Source organism: Hemicordylus capensis, chromosome 2 (assembly GCF_027244095.1).
Source record: "Hemicordylus capensis ecotype Gifberg chromosome 2, rHemCap1.1.pri, whole genome shotgun sequence".
Classification (NCBI taxonomy): domain Eukaryota; kingdom Metazoa; phylum Chordata; class Lepidosauria; order Squamata; family Cordylidae; genus Hemicordylus; species Hemicordylus capensis.
This window is the reverse complement of record NC_069658.1, coordinates 399,321,345-399,341,271: the sequence shown is the minus strand read 5'-3', so window position 1 is coordinate 399,341,271 and position 19,927 is coordinate 399,321,345. Positions and strand designations below refer to the sequence as shown.

The following is a 19,927-nucleotide window of genomic DNA, read 5'->3' as shown; positions in this document are numbered from 1 at the left end:
AAAGCATAACATGCTGTAAATTTTAAATCAGTTTTCCATAATTTTTCCCAGGCTGCCATTTCTATATTATACCCCACATCCTGAGCCCACTTTACCATGGTCGTTTTAACCACTTCATCGCTTTCCCCCTTATTAGGAAAAGCCCACACCCCCAGCAGTTGCTCTAAGTCAGGCCAGTGAGCATTATGATGATGATCCCTCATCCCTATCACTACAGATATATGCCCCTATAAAACGTCAACGGTGACATCTTGATTCCGCCGCAGGCCAAAAGAAGCTTTGCTGCTCGGTTTAAGTGAAACCAGGATTTCCTTCGAGATTAGCGATGATCTGGGAAGGGGAGCTCAGGGATGCCTCCCGCCTGAACCTATCAAGGACAGGCAGGAGGAGCGGGAGCCTTTGTGGGCGGGTTAAGAATGGCGCTCAGCCAATGGGGAAGGAGGATCTGGCTTCTCTGCCGGCAGGGCTCCTCCGGGACGTACGTACCTCTGGCTTTGCCGTTGCTCTTTTAAGGTGTCCCGGCTGGCGTTGCCGGTTTAAGGCCCCGTCAGTCCTGCCCTGGCTGGGCAGCAGCAGCGGCGGCGGCAGTGAGGCCGGGCGCTGTCGGGATCCCCGGCCAGAGGAGGAGAGGGAGGCCACGCGGCGCCGGCGCGATGGCGGAGAAGCGCGTGTCCCGCTGGTACTTTGGGGGCCTGGCCTCGTGCGGGGCTGCCTGCTGCACCCACCCGCTCGACCTGCTGAAGGTGTGTCGGGGGGGGGACCCGCTGCCCAGGAGGGAGGGGCCGAGGGACCCACCCCGCGCGGGGGAGCCATGCGCGCCTCTGCCGCCGCCGCCGCCAGCCCGCTCCTCGGCTTCCGCTCCTGGCCCAGAGCGGTCTCTGCTGCTTGGCGAGCGCCTCCGCGCCGCATGCAGCCTCCCTCCTCCTGCCGCCCCCCTTAGCCCTCACTTCACCCCGGCCGCCCCACTTGCCCGTGATGACATTCTCCGGGACTGGGCACCACCACCAGGTGGCCCCTGCCGATGGCTTGTTGCGACCTGGCAGCCTTTCCCGCAGCTGGCTGCAGACGAAAGGGGCTTGGCCCGTCTCCTCCGCGTGTCCTCTAGACTGAGCAGCCAGAACAACCTGGCAAGAGGAGAAGACAGACAGACCCCGACCCCACACTTGATAGGCGTGTGTGGTGGGAGGCGGTAGGTAGGCGGCCACGGCCAGCCTCCCCCCGTGGCTGCGAGTGTCCCCAGCTGCCATTTTGGCTCTGTGTGTGGACAGGGGGAGGGAGGGAGGGAGGGAGGGAGTGCTGTGCTTGTTGCCACCTTCCCGCCCGGAGGTTCTCTGTGCTGCTGACCAATGCACAGACAAAGGCCCCCTGTTGCCCAGGCAAGAGACACGGGCAGTGGCTGGCATTCTGCTCCGGCCTCCGCCCTGTGTCTCGTTGCCTAGGAGTAGCAGGCTGGCATCTGGCGTTGTACTCTGCTGTGTGGCTCTCTTGGGCCTGGAGCCCCAGGCTCTTCTCCAGCTCATGTGGCTGCCAGCAGAGAGGCCTGGGTCTGTTCCGGTTGTCACAGCAACCAGGCTGGGCATTGGTCAAAGATCTGCTCCGTTTTCCTTGTCAAACCGGTGTAGCCTGCCTGGCTTGTGTGGCTCTGATTCAGTGAGATTGAGACTGGGTCACATTTTCTGGGTTCAGGTAACTGAGGTCTGATTGTGCACATGACTAAACCAGGACTTCTGAGATACTGTGTTCAGTGACAGCATCTCTTGGGTTTAATATAGCTTCAGAAACAAAAGAACCCATTCAGCCATGACTCTGTTTCTGGCATGGTCGACACTGACTCAATGGCACACTTTACTTTACAGATACCCAAAATGTTCCTGTCCTAAAGGGCAAAAGCACAGAAACAGAAAGTAACCTGTTCAAGGTTAACTGGGGCAAAATCAGGAAGTGTCTCTCAATTAACACACAACCCTAACAAAAAACAGACTGTCTTCCCAGAGTGTACAGAAACAAGGAACACGTGCTGATACGCCCACCCTTCAATTTAAACATTTTTACCCTTATTTCAATGTCCCTAACTGATACTGGCGCAGCCACCTAATGGCACAGTGGGGAAATGGCTTGACTAGCGAGCCAGAGGTTGATGATTCAAAGCCCCGCTGGTATGTTTCCCACACTATGGAAAACACCTATATCAGGCAGCAGCGATATAGGAAGATGCTGAAAGACATCATCTCATACTGTGCAGGAGGAGACAATGGTAAACCCCTCCTGTATTCTACCAAAGACAACCATAGGGCTCTGTGATTGCCAGGAGTCGACACTGACTCGACAGCACAACTTTACCTTTTACTTTAACTGATACTGGCAGCCTTGATGCCTTTGTTTCTAAGAGCAGGTTCTCTGAAGTTGTCATAATTGTTCCCTTGTTGATACACAACAATGAGGGATCAAAGTGGCTGTAAGTTTTCAGCTCCAAAAGAGAACATAGACTGGTCATCATTCCCAATAGCAAGTGCTATTTTTTTCCCCAAAAGGGGGGAAAACCTACCTGAAGAAAACTGAAGATTTCATTTAGTTGCAGCTACAAAGTATTTTTGAGCAGTTTTTTTTAAATGATTTAGGAGTATAGACTTTTTCCTTTGAAAAACATTGAATATCTAAACTGACTAGAATTAAATGTATTCGGTACATTTAAAATAAAAAATCCCAACCTTCTTTCAAGGCACTCAGGGTGGTTCACATTGTTCTTGCCTCCCATTTTATTCTAATAAACTTATGAGGCTGAGAGACTGACCAAAGTGAGCTTCATGGCTGAATGGAGATTTGAATCCAGGCCTTGCTGGTCCTAGTCCAACCACTGTTCTAGACTGGCCAATCTATGCAGCTGTTTTCTTATGGCATTGCCCTGCTGATCATTCCCAGCAGTGACAAGGAGCACAAGGGTTGGCACTATGGTCCCTGGCCCCAACAAAATATTTCCTAGTAAGGGGTGTCAGCCTCAGCAACGAAATTACTCCTGGCTGCTCTCTAGACCTCCATAGGGAGACCTGCCTGTTCTGAGACTTGCTATCAGTGTTCCCTCTAACAGGGATTCCCAGATGTTGACTACAACTCCCAGAATCCCCAGCTGTGATACCTTTTGCTTGGGGGATTATGGGAGTTGTAGTCAACAAAATCTGGGATCCCTGTTAGAGGGAATACTGCTTGCTATTGTAAACCCTTCTGTTCCCTAATCCCCGCTTCTACAGACCTAAAGCAACAGTGGTCTGGGTGGGTGAACTGGGCCTTGCTCATCATATCCCCAGTGTCTCCCTAGCTCTGATGCTGTCAGATTCAAATGGAGTTGAGCCCGCATGTTACTTTAAAGAGAGGACAGACTGGTCAAGCTGAATAAACTAGAAAGACAGCTTGCATGGGAGAGGAACTAGTGGGGAATCTGCAGTTCCCATGTCCTGCCACTATGATTATCAGACAAAGCCTGCCCTACAATTCTGGTTTCCCCACTACCACTGCCTTTGGCACTGGGCATGTTTAGCCTGGTCCCATGTGGGTGAACATTCCTTTCTTTTAATGCTGACACGAAACTGCTAACCCTGCAGATTTCTGCCTCCCTTACTATTGCTCCTAGACTTGCCAGCTGCTTGGTGAACAAATTCCAGCCTCCACAATGACTCTTTGAGCTGCCACGGACTGTCTGGGAGTACTGCCCATCTCTTTGCTACATTTCCCTCTTCACTGCCATCTGCTGGCAACCTGTATTTTATCTAGAGGCCCTCACTCAGCTGATGAGCATTTCGGACCTGGGCTGTTTTGGGCCACTTTTTTGTTAAAAAAGGATGACTCTTTCCTTGATGAAGTAGGTCTCTCGACATCTCTGCCAGTTGCATTCAAGAATCTTACCATCTGTTTGCTTGGATTCTTGCCCCTTAGAATCATTCAGCACATGATGGGATGGTACAATACTGTATACAAAGCGGCTGGTGTATTTGGTGTGGAGGGGATGTTTGCCCTGTTTTCTGCTTGTTCCCAACACAGAGCTCATTTAAGCTGCTGCCACCGTTGCTTGACCCTTTTTCCTTCTGTGAAAGGAGGGCTGACCAGCCAGCCAATGGCCCTTTAGGAGTTTTGATTTTTATCAGCTTGTGGGCCTTTCACCCAGATTCCGTGCATCAATGTATTATAAACATGAGCTGCCCCACAGTAAGGTCAGGCAGTTTGCTTGTGAGCTGTAGGTCCAAGTTGCAGAGGCAAATCGGCTGACAAGTGTCTGTGGGCATAGACACCATGGTGTCCACAGAGCCCTTTGGCCTGGCTGGAAGCACTCAGCATGCATAGTGCTCATTGGGCTATGGGCCAAAGAATGTAGCACTCCTGGGGCTTGCTTATGGCTTGGTTGAAGCGGGGAGGAATAATATCTGGTGGGTAAGCATGCATAGAAGTGCCTGGGAACTAGGACTTGCCCTTCTGGAAAAGACAGGGTATGTTGGGCTAGCTGCATGTTCTCATGGAGAGAAAGGGATTTATTAGAGCAATGAGGAACCTGAACCTTATTCCAGCTTCTGGGAGAAGGATAGTATAAGGCTCTTATTGCAAAATGTATATACAAAGGAATACATACTTATTGCACTTTTGTCCTGCCTCTCTTTCATTATGGAACTCAAGGCAATTTCCATGAGGTTCCCAAGTGGTCACTCAGCCAGACTTCTCCAACCATAGGAACCTATTGAATATATTGAATTGCCTTATATTGAGTCAGGCCATTGATCCCATTAGAACAGTACTGTTTACACTGGCTAGCCACAGCTCTCCAAGATTCCAGGCAGGAGTCTTTCCCAGCCCTGCCTGGAGATGCCAGGAGTTGAAGCTGGGCCCTTTTGCATGCCAAGCAGATGCTCTGTCACTGAGCTACAGCCCTATTCCCAAAGGTGGCTCACACAGGTCTCCCGTCCAGGAGAGGCACACCTGCTTAGCTTCAGCTAGGTGACTGTATTGTGTGCCCCGCAGACTTAACCCATCTGGTTAAGATTGAGATTACAACCACTTCCCACCTCCGCAGGGGCGAGGGGCCTATTAGAATGCTCCGCCCGAAGAGGTTATTGGATCCAGCAGGATTCCAAGAAGCCTTGGAAGGATTCAGTGTTGGTTTTGCCGGTGATCCTGTTGATGCCCTGGTTGAGAATTGGAACAACTTGCTCACCGGGGCAGTAGACACGATTGCTCCTAAGCGTCCTCTCCGACTCGCTTCAAAATTGGCCCCTTGGTATACGGAAGATCTACGGGGGCTGAAGCGGCAAGGTAGGCGACTGGAGCGCAAGTGGAGAAAGACTCGACTCAAATCCAACAGATTACGACATAGAGTACACTTAAAGATCTATGCTCAGGCAATACGTGCGGCAAAGAAGCAATTCTTTTCTGCCCGTATTGCTTCTGCCAGTTCATGTCCAGCGGAGTTGTTCACAGTTGTGAGGGAGCTAGTATCTGCCCCGCCCCCTTGAACCAGAATTTGGAAGCATCAGTCACCCGCTGTGATGTGTTTAAAGAGTTTTTCGCAAACAAAATCTCTCGGATTCGGGCTGACTTAGATAGAGACTCCACAATTAATTTGATGTCTGAACTGGAGGTGTCCAACAAGTCCTCTTATACGATTCGACTAGATCAATTTCAGTTTGTGACTCCTGAGGATGTGGACAAGCTGCTTGGATTAGTGAGGCCTACCACTTGTTCTCTTGACCCTTGTCCAACATGGCTAATTCTATCTAGCAGGGAGGCTGTTGTAGGTGGCCTGGTAGAAACCATAAATGCTTATCTGAGGGAGGGCAGGATGCCTCATTGTCTTAAGGAGGCAATTATTAGACCTCTTCTAAAGAAGCCTGCACTAGATCCCTCAGAGTTGAGCAATTATAGGCCTGTCTCCAATCTCTCATGGCTGGGCAAGGTAATTGAGAGGGTGATGGTCTCTCAGCTCCAAGCAGTCTTGGAGGAAACTGATTATCTAGACCCATTTCAAACTGGCTTTCGGGTGGGCTATGGGGTGGAGACTGCTTTGGTCAGCCTGATGGATGATCTCCAATTGGCAATTGACAGAGGAAGTGTGACTCTGTTGGTCCTCTTGGACCTCTCGGTGGCTCTCGATACTATCAACCATAGTATCCTTCTGGAGCGTCTGAGGGAGTTGGGGGTGGGAGGCACTGTTTTACAGTGGTTCCGCTCCTACCTCTCGGACAGGTTCCAGATGATGTTGACAGGAGATTGTTGCTCTTCAAAATCTGAGCTTATGGTGTTCCTCAAGGCTCCATACTCTCTCCAATGCTTTTTAACATCTACATGAAACCGCTGGGAGAGATCATTGGGGGATTTGGAGCTGGGTTTTACCAGTATGCTGGTAACACCCAGATCTACTTCTCCATGTCAGCTTCTTCAGGTGGTGGCATATCCTCCCTAAATGCCTGCCTGGAAGCAGTAATGGGCTGGATGAGGGAGAATAAACTGAAGCTGAATCCAGATAAGACGGAGGAACTTATTGTGCAGGGTCAGAACTCCAGAGATGATTTTGATCTACCTATTCTAGATGGGGTCACACTTCCCCAAAAGGAACAGGTCCGCAGTCTGGGAGTACTCCTGGATCTACACCTCTCCTTGGTTTCTCAGGTTGAGGCGGTGGCCAGGGGTGCTTTCTATCAGCTCCGGCTGATACGCCAGCTGCGTCCATTTCTTGAGATCAGTGACCTCAAAACAGTGGTACATTTGTTGGTAACCTCCAGACTTGACTTCTGTAATGCGCTCTACATGGGGCTGCCTTTGTACGTAGTCCGGAAACTTCAGTTGGTTCAGAATGCAGCAGCCAGGTTGGTCTCTGGGTCATCTCGGAGAGACCACATTACTCCTTTGCTGATGGATTTACACTGGCTGCCGATAGGTTTCCGGGCAAAATATAAAGTACTAGTTATAACTTATAAAGCCCTAAACGGCTTAGGTCCTGGATATTTAAGAGAGTGTCTTCTTCGCTACGAACCCCAACGCCCATTGAGGTGATCTGAGGAGGTCCGTCTCCAGTTACCGCCAACTCGTTTAGTGGTCACACAGAGACGGGCCTTCTCGGCTGCTGCCCCGAGATTGTGGAATGCGCTCCCTGCTGAGTTACAATCCTCCCCATCTCTGGCTATTTTTAAAAAACATTTGAAAACCCATTTTTTACCCAAGCTTTCTCAGGTTTTTAATTAAAAAGTACTGTTAATTTTATGGTTTTTATATTACTGTATTGTTTTAACTTTTATATGTGTTATATGTTTAACAGTTTTAACTTTTATATGTGTTTTAATTGTTGTTAGCCGCCCAGAGACGCAAGTTTGGGTGGGGTATAAATTAAATAAACAAACAAACAAACTCTGGGTCTTGAGTACCAAGCCCTTAAGCACAGGATTTGGGCTGGAAGTTAAAACAGATTCCTGTTGTCTTTCTGATGTGGAGATGGCCATGTGCTGGAGCAACTCTGTACCCAAGGCACGAATATAATGCCTTTGGTTTGCTGCCCCAGTGATCTAAAGGCAGAGTTGCTCTAGTACCTGAGTAATCTCTCCTGGCCATCTGGGGATATCCTTTGGAGGATGAAGAGCCCAGCAAACCCAGCCTGACCTGTTTGCTCTCTGCTGTTCCCTCCTAGGTTCATCTGCAAACCCAACAGGAAGTGAAGCTGCACATGACGGCGATGGCACTGCGGGTGATTCGCAGCGATGGCTTTCTGGCACTCTACAGTGGGCTCAGTGCCTCCCTCTTGCGACAGGTGAATGCTGGGCCCCTGCAAAGATGGCCTGCCATTACCCATTCAGTCCTGCTTCTCACGTTGGGGCTTTCTACAGTAACTTCTTGGTTCCATTGTCGCCTATGACCATTCTCCAGCTCCTTCCAGCATCCTCTCAAAGCCCAGCCTGTCCCACAGATTAAGCCCTGAGGTTGTCTTGAGAGGCATGGCCAGATATCTGTGACTCCTGCCATCCTGGATTCTTGGACTGTCACAGAATTGGTGCCCTGCCTTTATTCCATGTAGGAACTCGAGGCAGCATAGATGGGGTTTCCAGGTGGTCACCCATCCAGGCACCGGCCAGACTCTGACCAAACTAAGCAAGGTCTCTGTATTATGTGCCTTCAGACCTGCCCTAATTTGACAGTCATGGAAAAATTCCTGCAGAATATGGCATCGGCAGTATTCTGTCAGACAGTCCAGTCCAGTCACCAGCTGGTGTCTGGAAAGGCCAAGCAGATTCTAGGACCAAGAATGCCCCAAACCAAGCAAGTTCTAGGCCATTTCCCACCTGAGCCTTTGCAGGTCGGGCAACCTTTGTGTGGCTGAAGATGAGCTGGGGATCTGAGCGGTTTGCTGAAGTGTGTCCACTTTCCTTCTCAAGATCATGTTCACCAAGCGGTGTCTGCCAGTGCCAGTTACTCTGGTGTTACCCCTTTGCACACCAGCATCTCTGCTGCTCCTCCCCCAGCCTTGCACGCTCATCCTCGGTCCCTGTAAGAAAGAAAAGAGGGTCCACGACAAGGCAATGCCATTTTTGTAGTCCCAGTTAGGTAGCTCAGATCAGGCATGTTTGGGTGAATATAGAATTCATCCCTACAGTTTCCCCCATAGTTGGGCATTGGGTCATCCTTCCTATAAGAACTCTGGGGGAATAAGAGAGCTTAACATGGGCCCGTGCCTATCTCATCCACTAGGCATTGCCAGCTGACTGGTGAGAAGGAGTATGCCGTGACACGTGTACAAGGATTGTGTCCTTGAAAATACAAGGGCTGTGGTCAGACGCACACACAGCCAGGGACTGAGCAGTTGCACAGCTGGCAGAAGCTATGGCTGTCCTGAGATGCGGGTGAGCAGCCGCCATGTACTGGTTGAGGCCAGGCCCTCAGCCGCTGCTCTCACCCTGCGATCTGCCTGTTTCTGCTTCCTCAGATGACGTACTCCCTCACCCGCTTTGCCATCTATGAGACTGTGCGGGACCACTTGAGCCAGGGTGCCCCGGGGCCAATGCCCTTCTACCAGAAGGTGCTGCTGGGCGCAGTAGGAGGTGAGCTGGGGCGTGGCAAAGTGGCAAAGGGCCAGGCCAAAGCAGGCGGTACAGTCCCCTTTCACCTGCTGTTCTCTGGTTGCAGGTTTCACTGGAGGGTTTGTGGGGACCCCAGCTGACATGGTGAATGTCAGGTCAGTGTCACCCTCCTCCCCATTTCCCCTGTTCAGCTCTCCATGACCCAGTTGGCTAGCCCTTGCAAGAATCCTCCTCTGGGCCTGGAGGGGATGGTGAGAGACATGGGGGCAGAGGAGGCGGAGGGAACTGCCCTTGGTAATGACCCTACTGAGACTCAACAAGCTAGAGAGGTTGGCATGTCCCCACCTTACCCTTGAGCGGCCCTGGTCCTATTTTCTGGGGCAGTGGTGTGGGGAGGACTCCCGTCTCTCCCAGTCTCCTTAATGCTGGCATATTCCTTTTCCAGGATGCAGAATGACATGAAGCAGCCGGTGCAACTGCGGCGCAAGTGAGTATCCAGGGAGCAATATGTGGGGTCCAGGAGCTGTGTGCATGTGGTGGGGGCGGCAGGATGAGAGCACAGGGAGATGCCATGTAAAAGAGAGGGCTCTACTGAAGCTGCATGGCCACAGAGGGGCAGCATTACTCCTGAAATAGCCATGGTTTGAAGCTTAAGGACCCTGTTGATCTCAGGCCTCCCAGAACCAGGATTTGTAAGGATGTGCCCCTGAGGTCTGTGGTAGATGGTGCATGGGTGCCCTGCAGTGCCAGGAAGCAGGGGCTGCCCAGGGATGAGTTCCAGCTGCTCAATGGCAGCTCAGGATCTCCGTGCACCTGAAGCAGGGCACCATATGTCACTCCCTTGTGTGCACCCTCCTGCTCCTTCCCCCATTTTTTAAAAGTGGGGACAGGAGGAGGGCATCTTGCCGCCTCATTGGCACCCCAATAATCTACTGCCTGAGGCGACTGCCTCGCCTCATGGAAGGACTGTCCCTGAAGCTGCTGATGGTCTCTCCTTCCTCCCCAGCTATTCGCATGCTCTGGATGGGTTGTATCGGGTGCTTCGTGAAGGTAAGAATTTGGCCAGTGTCCAGCAGAGCTAGACTGTGGTCCTGAGAGGCCTCTGGGGCAGGTCTTCTTGGATGAAACTTACAGACACTGAGGATAATCCACTAGGCTTGTTCACATGTTGATAAATAGGGTAAGAGAAGTGTCCTACCCAAGTTCGGGAGCTGTGCATGCTCCTGTTTTCTGATTGTGTGCTCGTTTAACTAACAAACAAAAAAGGTAGGAGACATAATGGTTATCGTGTTGGACTAGGACCAGGAAGATCAGAGTTTAAATCCCTGTTCAGCCATGAAGTTCACTGTGTGACTCTGGGCCAGTCATGTGTCTCTCAGCCTAAGCTGCTTCACAGGGTTGTTGTGAGAATAAACATAACCATGTCCACCTCTCTGGGCTCCTTGGAGGAACAGCGGGATATAAATGTAAAAGGAGAAGGGGGGAAAGGAGAGGATGGCTTTTCCTCCTACCTCGTTCAGCAGCTGGGTAGGGCAGAGCCCTCCTACCCAGTGCGAGGCTAGCAGGCGATCATTTACTGTGCCTCCTACCTTGTTTCTTTCCCTTTTTACTAGTACATAATGGGGAAATGGAGCACAAACAGCTTCCAAGCTTGAGTAGGATGCTTCTCTGTGTATTATCGTGTGAACGAGCCTGGTATAATGTCAACTCCTTTTCTGAACAAGATGGGAGCCACTAGTCCTGGGCTATGGGTAGGAAGTGGCAGGCAGCAGACAAAGTCAGTGCCTGGGGAAGGGGCAAAATAATCAAGGGCAAGCTCCTCAGAAGGAAACTAAGGGTGTGTGTAAAAGGTATGGGGAAAGCACCCCTTCCTCCTAATGACCTTTATTGTGATCAGGGGCATTAGGTGCTTGCTGGCTATCTGAGTATGTAGCCCAAGTCTGGCTGCTGCATCTTAGGAGGAACAATGTACTGCCTTGGAGTGCAAAGGAATATGCTGATCCAGGATTCATACAGGGTGGCATTTAGGAGGCTGATCACATCCTTGGTTTTTAGGCTCTCAGAGAGGAGGAGCGTGCGGGGCACAGGGAGAGAATAAAAGAGTTGTTCCTCAAAATCATGGAAGAGGAAAGAGAGACAGATAAGAAGGTGGAGAAATAAAGGCAGAAGGCACAGGCCCTAAAGTCCAGTGCTAGGGTGACTAGTGAAGGCTTCATACTCCCTGCTAGTCCTCTGGGAATTGAGGAGAGAAGACCAGGGTGCCTTAGACCTGCAGGCTAATCTCATTCATCTTCAGCATGGCTTACTTCCAAGCAAGCGTGTATAAGGCTGCATCCAAAGTTGTCTGGGACACCAGTGGTCGATCTCACTTAGAGAAGCTGTGCAAGCGCACCCATCCCTAATCTAAGCAGCTACCCTGGGACGACAGCTTGCTGTGGAGTGTACTAGATGGGAGTTGGTCACCCATTAACCTGACCTTGCCTTCTGAGCAAAAAGGGTTTGTTGAAATATTTGGGGTCAACAAAGGGAGCTTAAGCAAAGAGAGGCCAAAAAGTACTTCTCTCCTGGCAGGATTAGATTTGGAAATCAGCTCCTAATGCAGCACAGAGAATGCTTCCCTATCAGCCGGCCCCATCTCTGCTGATTAACTTCTGCAGTTCCATTTCTTTTACAGGCATTCTTTATTTTCTAGTTATCTGATTGCTACCAATAGACTGAAAATTGGTGGGGGTTTTTTTACCACTGATCCATTTTGTCATGGGGCATCAATATCTTTGACCATCATTGAGCGTAATCAGAGTTTCTGATCTTCCAGCTTTCCACCAGATTGTCAGCTGTGCTATACTCATTAAAACCAACCCATGATGGAATTCAGTCCTTTATTGATCTGCTTTCCAAGCCTCCTCCTCCTAAATTAGAAAATTACTGCAGTCCTATATTTTTGGCTGCAGTTGAGAAGATCTGCTCCTGAGCAATCGTGGGGTGGGAGAACTGCAGCTGGAGAGAAGAGTTCAGCACAGCTGTCTCTGGAGCTGTGCCATTTGGCAGGGCATGTGGCTGGGAGGAGTTTTGGAGTTGGTGTCCAAGGCTGATGGAAATTTATTTAGTTAAAATATTTATACCCCACCCCTCCAGTACACTACGGCTTGGGGCGGCTCACAACATTAATAAAAAGATACAATGTGAAATAAGAATAATTAAAGTTACCCGAATATAAGTCAAACAAGTAAACAAACCAGGCTAAAACCACATTTAAAATTCCATTTTTTAAAAAGTATCAAATTAAAAGTTATTTTAAAAGCTAAAAACTGAGAACTATAAAAACTAAAGAACCTACCAGATATAAATAAAGATGAAACATTAAAAAGCCTCATTAAAAAGATGTTTTTGGTTGTGTGTTTTTTTTTTTTAAAAAACACTTCACAGAATCCTTACTCTGTGAGTGTGAATTCCATAAGCTGATCTGTGTTTGTCCTTGCAGAGGGTGCAAAGAAATTGTTCTCGGGGGGAACGATGGCATCAAGTCGAGGGGCCCTGGTTACCGTTGGACAAGTAAGGATCCAGCAGAGGTTCAGTTGCCAGTTGATATACACCTAAATACACCCTGAGTGCCCCCATGTTCAGATAGGCCCATCTCTGCCACAGTGCATGCAGAGACCCTCTGTTCAGCCTGTGTGTGCAAGTGATTGACCTCTTCCCTAACCATTGAAAAAGGGAAAATAGGCTTTGGTGGAAGTTCTACGTTGATCAGTGTTCTCTGTAACAGGGATTCCCGGAAGTTGTGGACTACAGCTCCCAGCATCCTCATCTGCAGTGGACTTTGTGGATTATGGGACTTGTAGTCGGCAACATCGGGGAATCCCTGTTACAGAGAATTATGTTGCTGACCCGAAGAGGCACCTCTCTGCAGGTGCTGGAGGGTGAGATGTGGAGTCCAATCAGTCTCCCACAAGTCAAGAGTCAGTTTTGTCATTAGGAAGCTCTAGACCAGTGGTGCATAACTCAAATGGCCTGGTGGGCCAAAACAAACCATGAGTTGGTGTATGGGGGCTGCCACTGTCACCCACCTCCCTGGCACATGGGCTGCAGGTTGATCGCCAGGATAGGCCTATAACCACCTTGTCTCAGTAGGTGCGCTGATGGTATGGGGGATCGATCTCCTTCCTTAATCTGTCTCTCAGGGACACTGAAGGGACTGAGGAGTGGTTTTGTAGCCTCTCCTGGAATTCTGTCGGGGGCTGGTGTTGCTACCTGTCTGATTCCTTGTGGGTGTTTGTTTCCTTATGGACACTGATGGATTATGGGGCCAATCTCTCTGCTTCCTTGCAGCTCTCCTGCTACGACCAGGCCAAGCAGTTGGTTCTTGGGACTGGTTTGCTCTCTGACACTATTTTCACCCACTTTCTGGCCAGCTTTATTGCTGTAAGTGTATATCAGGGTGTGGATGCAAGACAAGGGAGGGAGAAGGGGAGGAGGAGAGGGAGAGGGAGTGTGTTTTTGTTGGGATGGTTTAGATCCATTAATGATGTTGGAATGGGATTCAAAATATAAAATGTGAGCTGAGACTTCCATCTCTTTGAGAATATTGGCCCACACCCAAAGGTCAAGGAGTTGCCAAGGCCAAGTTGGGGATGGGGAAGGGTCATTATGAATATCCAAGCACTTCACAGTCTACACTTTAAGCTCAGAAATCTCCGAGCTCGGAAGCAGAATTCAAAGTAGAATTAGCTGATTAGCTCATTGCCAGGCTGGAGTGGTAGACCAGGTCTCTGCAACTCCTGACCCTCCAAGCTGAATGCATCATATGGCAGCCCACCTTGCTTGCGGCCCAGCCAAACAAACAAAGCATGGGGGTGGCAGCCTGGCAGGCTGCTGTTCTTGGCCGAGGGCTCTGTTCTGGCTTGATGGAGTCCCAGGCTATATTAGACTTAGCTCCAGGTGCATGCTGGGTGCTATTTGGAAAAGATTATAGATTGTGGATAAGAATTAATGGAGAGAGAAAGGAGGATGTAAAGTTTGATAAAGGAACAAAGATGGACACAAGCAATAACGGGGCTAGTAGCAGACTGTGGATGAGGCTATGATATTCCTGAAAGGACTTTGCAGAAGAAGTGGAGGGATTTAAAAAGAGAGGAGTGAGAGTTGGCTGGACAGAGGGAGAAAGGGCAGTTCTGGGTCTAGGAAATGGTGTGGCAGAGTCTACCAGAGGGCAACAAAGATTCTCATTTTCTCCAATGCAGATCATACTGTGGTCTCTTCCCTGCTTTCTGGGTGGATGCAAGTGATCATTTACCGCACAGTAACTTATGCAACTGTTTAGTAAAGTGATGATCTTTGTTGTCTTGCCAAGTGGTGAGGAGAAACATATTGCTGCTGTCCTGATGCTTCCCTGGATTATGGATCCGGTGCGGAAGTAGAATATGGTTCTCCTCCCCGTTGGGTTGGGCAACCTAAGCCACCAGCAAGGAAGGGTGGTCCTTTCGTGAGGCAATCGGCTCAGGCTGCTGCTTGGGGTGCCAGTAGGGCAGCAAGATGCCCTCCATGCTTGCCATCCAAGGAGCTCTTTGGGAGCCCTCTGACTCTTGAGAGCTTTGCAAGGAGCAGAATGAGAGGAGAGGAGGCTGCTGGCAACCTCCCCCACCTTCTCTGCCACTTTCAGGGCTTGCAAGGGTCAGTTTTGAAAGTTTTGAAAATCAAATCAGTTTTGATTTGGCACCCGGCCTTGGGCTGCCCCTGACAACCAGCTTAGCAAGGGGTGACAAGCAGACCATGGCAAGCTGCCAGTTGGTCAGTGATGATCTGCATTCACTCACTGAAGGGGCACATGCCACACTAGGATCTCAGAAAAGTCTGCTGCCATCTCTTTTCTTCCTCTTCACCTGCAGGGTGGATGTGCCACATTCCTGTGTCAGCCCCTGGATGTGCTAAAGACGCGGCTTATGAATTCCCAGGGCGAGTATCAGGTGAGTGATCTGACCCCATAGCTTCTCAGATCTCCAGCCCCTTGATGCTTTACGCAGTGGCTGCCCGTACGAAGCCTCCTCATATACCCACTGCTGGCCCTTCGGCCTTCCCCTCTTGACACAGTCTCCTTGGCTGCTGAGCATCATCCTGGCTGCTGCAGTTCCTCATCCATTTGTGATAGCCATAGACTGAGCAGAGCAGATACAGGCATGGACTCTGCACACAGTGCTGAGAATGCACTGACTCATTCCATTTCCCCCCCCTCCTAGGGAGTCATGCACTGTGCAATGGAGACGGCCAAGCTTGGACCATTGGCTTTTTATAAGGTAAGGTGGGTGGACGGGGAGTAGCACTGGACAGCTAGGCCAAGTAGATTATCTCTAGGCTACAGAAAGGATGAGTTCCAGCCCTGCATGCTTGCCACTCTGCCCTATTATCCAAGCTTCTGGAAGGTGGCTGCTTCTTTCTACTCAAAATGGCTTCAAAGGCTCAGGGTTGCCAATCCCACTCTGCGTTCTGTTCCTTGCCCCAGTGCCAGGCCAAGCTACATCACCTGTATGGAAAGGACAAGTAAGCTGTTTGAGGCTCATGGCTCCAGCTGCTGGTTCAAGGCAGATTCCTACCCACTCCCTGGCTGGATGTGGGATTAAAGGCATCAGACGCTGGCATTGCTCTTGGCTGTGAGAGCCTTTTCCAGCAGCCTTCCTGCCTTCTAGTTCAGTTCAGTTCATTTTCAGTTCAGCACTCCCTAGAGAAGACATGAGTTTGGTGACCAGGGCAGGCCTCAAAGACTGGCAGAAACTGACCCTCCCCGTCTCCTTTTTTAGGGCCTTGTCCCTGCTGGCATCCGCTTGGTTCCCCACACGGTGCTCACCTTTGTCTTCCTGGAGCAGCTGCGCAAGTACTTTGGGATCAAAGTGTTGGCCTGAGAGAGGAAGGGCCTGCTCCCCTCGGAACATACAAGATGGGGCAGGGACCTGGAAGCCGGGATCCCACTCTGCCCAGGCAGCCCACACTATTTCTTGTCACAGTGCAGAAGTCTTACAGTGCCCTCTCTAGTGCCATGGCCAATCACTGACCTCTTACAGAACACCCCCTTTCAGTGCCTCACTAGTACTAACCAGCCCTTTGATAGTGTGTGTTGCCTAATAGTCAACATCCAGCCAGTCAGAATTTTCTCCTTCAGTGCCCAATATCAGTGAGTGGCCAATCCTGAAATGCCTTTCTCCTGTGCCCAGCAACCCATTAATGGCTCTGTTCACTGCTCATCAACCACCACTCTTCTGCCTGTAGTGCGGTACCCCCTGCTGATCCCTACAGCATTCTTTTCTAACACCTACCAATCCTTGGCTAACAGCCAGCATTCCAACCATGTTCTGCTTTTATTTCCTACCAAATGCCTGTCACTGTGATTGACAAGTGCCCTGCAATGCCATAACACACCTCTTCTGTGCCATGGGCAGTAACTTGCCTTGCCATCAATGCCACCACATTCACCCTTGTGATGTGTTAGCATCCCTCTGTTGGGCCAGTAGCTTCCTCCCAGGCATCCTACTGTGTTAGGCAACCCCTTCTCCAAGCAGAAGAGTGTCAGGTCTATGTGGAATGCAGAGTCATTTCTCTGTCCCTTCTAAATGTTTACAGTTTAGTGCATTGGCCTCCTCAGGAAAGAGAATCTTCTGGCTGCTAGAGACTCATTATAGCAATATGCCATGCGGGGAGGGGTCATTTTCCTCTTTATTCTTCGGAATCCTAGTTTTCAAACATGTGGGGGACAACAAGGTTTCCTTCACTAAACTCACCCTGCTCCCTTTTTCCTACCTCAGTCTCCTTTTACTTTCAGGTCTATTATCTGAGGAACAAGTAGTGATAACCTGTGACGGGAATAAACATAATGCAAGCAGTACCACACTCGCCCAGTCCCTGGCAGGCTTAGCATCTCTTGCCTCCTTTATTTGATTCTTGCTTTAACACTCAAACCTTGTTCAGCCAAAGCCTCCTGAACCAAATGCCCCCCTGGGCCTTATCCTAGTGATAGAAAGTAGGTTTCTGAGGTACTACTAATCAGAGACGTTCTTACCCCCTGGACTTGGGGGCTGAAGTCCAGGTCCTCCACAGCCTCTGGGGGCCTCCAAATCCTCTTTAGTCTGTCCCAGGTGCTGTGGTCACCTGGCCAAGCATGATGATGCTTAATTTTTTTGGGGGGGGCTCCAAAAGCCTTTAGGTCCAGGCTCCAAAATTACCTAAGTGCACCTCTGTTACTAATAAGCAAGAGCCAGTAAGCTGACCTAAGGAGAGTGAGCTTTTGAGTAACTAATCCAGGTGTTAGGGAATGGGAGGAGGCAGTTTTCCTCTCTTCTCCACTTGCAGGTTTCCCAGATGCACCTGGTTGGTCAGTGCATGTGGCAGAATGTGGGACTGGCTAGGCCTTTCTTTGGCTTGATGCAGTGGGTCTTTTCTTATAGTCTTACCTTGGCTCCTGTATCTCAACCAAAGAAACAACTCGCCTACTCAAACATAGTGGAGATGAGGGATGGCGGCTGCAAGCACAGGTGGGGAAGGCCCCATTAAATACTTGGAACTGTCATAACTGCAGGGAGCCCGACAAAGGAATAGTGTTGTCCATGTTGTACCTATGGGGTAGACTAACATTTCAGGGTAGGGGGCTCTTGGTTGACTTGGTTTCCTTAGGATAAATGTCAAAGTAAGGCCCTATTTGCCTCCAAGTCTCTCCTGTTCCATGCTGCCAGTCCCTCTTCTGCACTTGCAGTATCTCTGAGCCTTTTGGTAGCATTGGTGGAAGCCTAGAAGGCTGTGGAGTCTCTCTCCAGGTTGCCTTGCCACACTGTGATGTTGTCAAGACCCTGCTGTAGCACTGAATTTTTTTTTTTTTTTTTAAGTGTCTCGGGGAGGTTCGGGATACCCCGGACCTGCATCACAAAGTGACTGTTGGGGCTGCTGTCTGTCCCTTTTTGCTGCTGGCTTGTGTTGCCGTCTGCCCACCCACCAGCACGTGGACAGATTGCCCCCCATGTGTGAAATGTCATTCCAGAGGCTGGTGATGCTACGGGAGCCAAGAACCAGAGCAAGTGATCAGCACTTTTGTAATCATGACAATAAAGTAATTGTGCAATGCACTTGTTGCTCATTCCTGCAGCTCAAATTCCTTTTATATCATGTAACCTTAGCTTTACGTGATCAAAATCAGCATTTTGGAAGACTGGAACTTTGCACTGCAGAATATTAGTATAAAACCCATGATGAATATTGGATCGTGATGTGGTGACATTTTAAATAACTCACCTGAGGTGACAACTTGCCACGAAGGCTAGTTTTACACAATGTTGATGCTTTTCCGCAGTTGTGCTGCTTGTGTTATCTTAAAAGTGAGATGTACAGTAAATTGAGCTGAAAATATTTCATTGTTATGGTTTCAAAGGGAGAGAGGGTGAGGAGAAGATGTGGGCTGAAACACATGCCTCTTCTCTCTAGTGTCTGATGGGGCAGCAAACCGGTTGGACAGGCTCACCAATTCAGCAGCACCTGAGGTTGGGGTGAGCAGCTAGATCCCTGGGAGTCAGTGTTCCCTCTAAAGCGCGCACATGTGTGTGCACTCACAAGTTTGTTGATGTCCGCTCAATTTTAGATCCCACTCAAGTTGGATCAGGAAGGCCCCATTCTGGATGCATGTGCGCACACACTGCCTTGATACTGCTGCCCCCAGAACAAAACTCATTCTGCACACAGGTGAAAAACATTAGAGGGAACACTGCTGGCAGCACATGCTCCCTCCCATGAGCCTCTACTTCTGTTCCTGCTTCTCGTATGCCATGATTGGTTGTGTCTCCATATCCAGCCCCAAAGTTAGAAATGTCGGGTTCTCTGAGGGAAGTGGGGCAAGATATGCCAGGACTAGTCATGTCGTGCAAGCCCACCAATCATGACATAACAGAAGCAGGAGACTTGTGTGGTCAGCACACACTACCGAGGAGCTGTCTGTACTCCTGGGGAGCTGGCATGTGTGAAACCCGCCCATTTGTATGGCTTCCCCACACTCCTATTGATCTTCAACAGGTGCAGTGTCCAGTGCAACTGTAGAGAAGGAGGCAGTCCTAGCAGCAGGGGCTGGTTTACCTTTTCTGGCTCTACCAGGTCTAGTTCCTCTCATTCAGTTACTGTGATTCAAAGCAAAGTGCTGGGGAGCTGCAGGGCTTGCAAAGAATGACCTGATGGATGGAGCCCCTTTGTTGGGAAGCAAGAAGCCTCAGGACACCCTGAATTCAGAACCGAGGTAGCATTTCAGAACAGAGGTGATTCTCTTTATTTAGCATTGGGGAGTAACTGGCCCTATCCAACCCCAGCACAGTACTTCCAGTGACTGGTGTCTATCTTAAGTTTCCTTGTAGATTGTGAGCCCTTTGGCGACAGGGATCCATCTTATTTCTTTGTTATTTCTCTGTGTAAACTGCCCTGAGCCATTTTTGGAAGGGGGGGTATAGAAATCAAATATATAAATAATAATAATAAATTAATAATTCGTAATTTCTGGTATCAAAGCTAGCTCGGACTCTCTCCTTGCTTTCATGCAGTTCTTAGCTGTGGATTCCAGGAGTCGACCCTTCCTGTTACAAATGCAGCACAGGATTGGCTGACAGTTTTTGGTATGGCTCCTGCAGGGACAGGTTGAAGGGTCGCAAGCTCCAGAGCCCCTTCTTCAGTTATGACACACACGCCTGGGCGGGGGGGGGGGGGGGAGGGCGTGTCAGCCACTGGTGCTGTGCCTGTGCCTTGACTGCCAATGCTAGCCACTCCATGCTGCGTGGCTCACACTGGAGGTGAGTCTTGGATGTGCTGCTAATTGGGCTGCAGAAGGGAGCCAAGGGAGTGAAAGGCCATCACCTTAACAAAGCTTAACGATGCTT

The 19,927-nt window shown here is 49.9% G+C and overlaps 1 protein-coding gene across 2 annotated transcripts; it reads left to right on the top strand.

The window, feature by feature from the left end:
- Positions 1-454: 454 nt before the first annotated feature.
- On the top strand, positions 455-18,142 carry SLC25A10 (solute carrier family 25 member 10). Of its 2 annotated transcripts, none has more exons than XM_053301268.1 (11): positions 455-743; positions 7,658-7,777; positions 8,948-9,062; positions 9,148-9,196; positions 9,487-9,528; positions 10,048-10,091; positions 12,523-12,593; positions 13,371-13,463; positions 14,927-15,004; positions 15,275-15,331; positions 15,833-18,142. In XM_053301268.1, the coding sequence occupies exons 1-11, from the start codon at positions 654-656 to the stop codon at positions 15,932-15,934; spliced, it is 861 nt and encodes a 286-aa protein (XP_053157243.1). In that variant the 5' UTR covers positions 455-653; the 3' UTR covers positions 15,935-18,142. The 2 variants fall into 2 exon arrangements, with proteins under 2 accessions (XP_053157243.1, XP_053157244.1); XM_053301269.1 differs by lacking the exon at positions 455-743 and adding an exon at positions 1,704-2,254.
- The last annotated feature ends 1,785 nt before the right edge of the window (positions 18,143-19,927 follow it).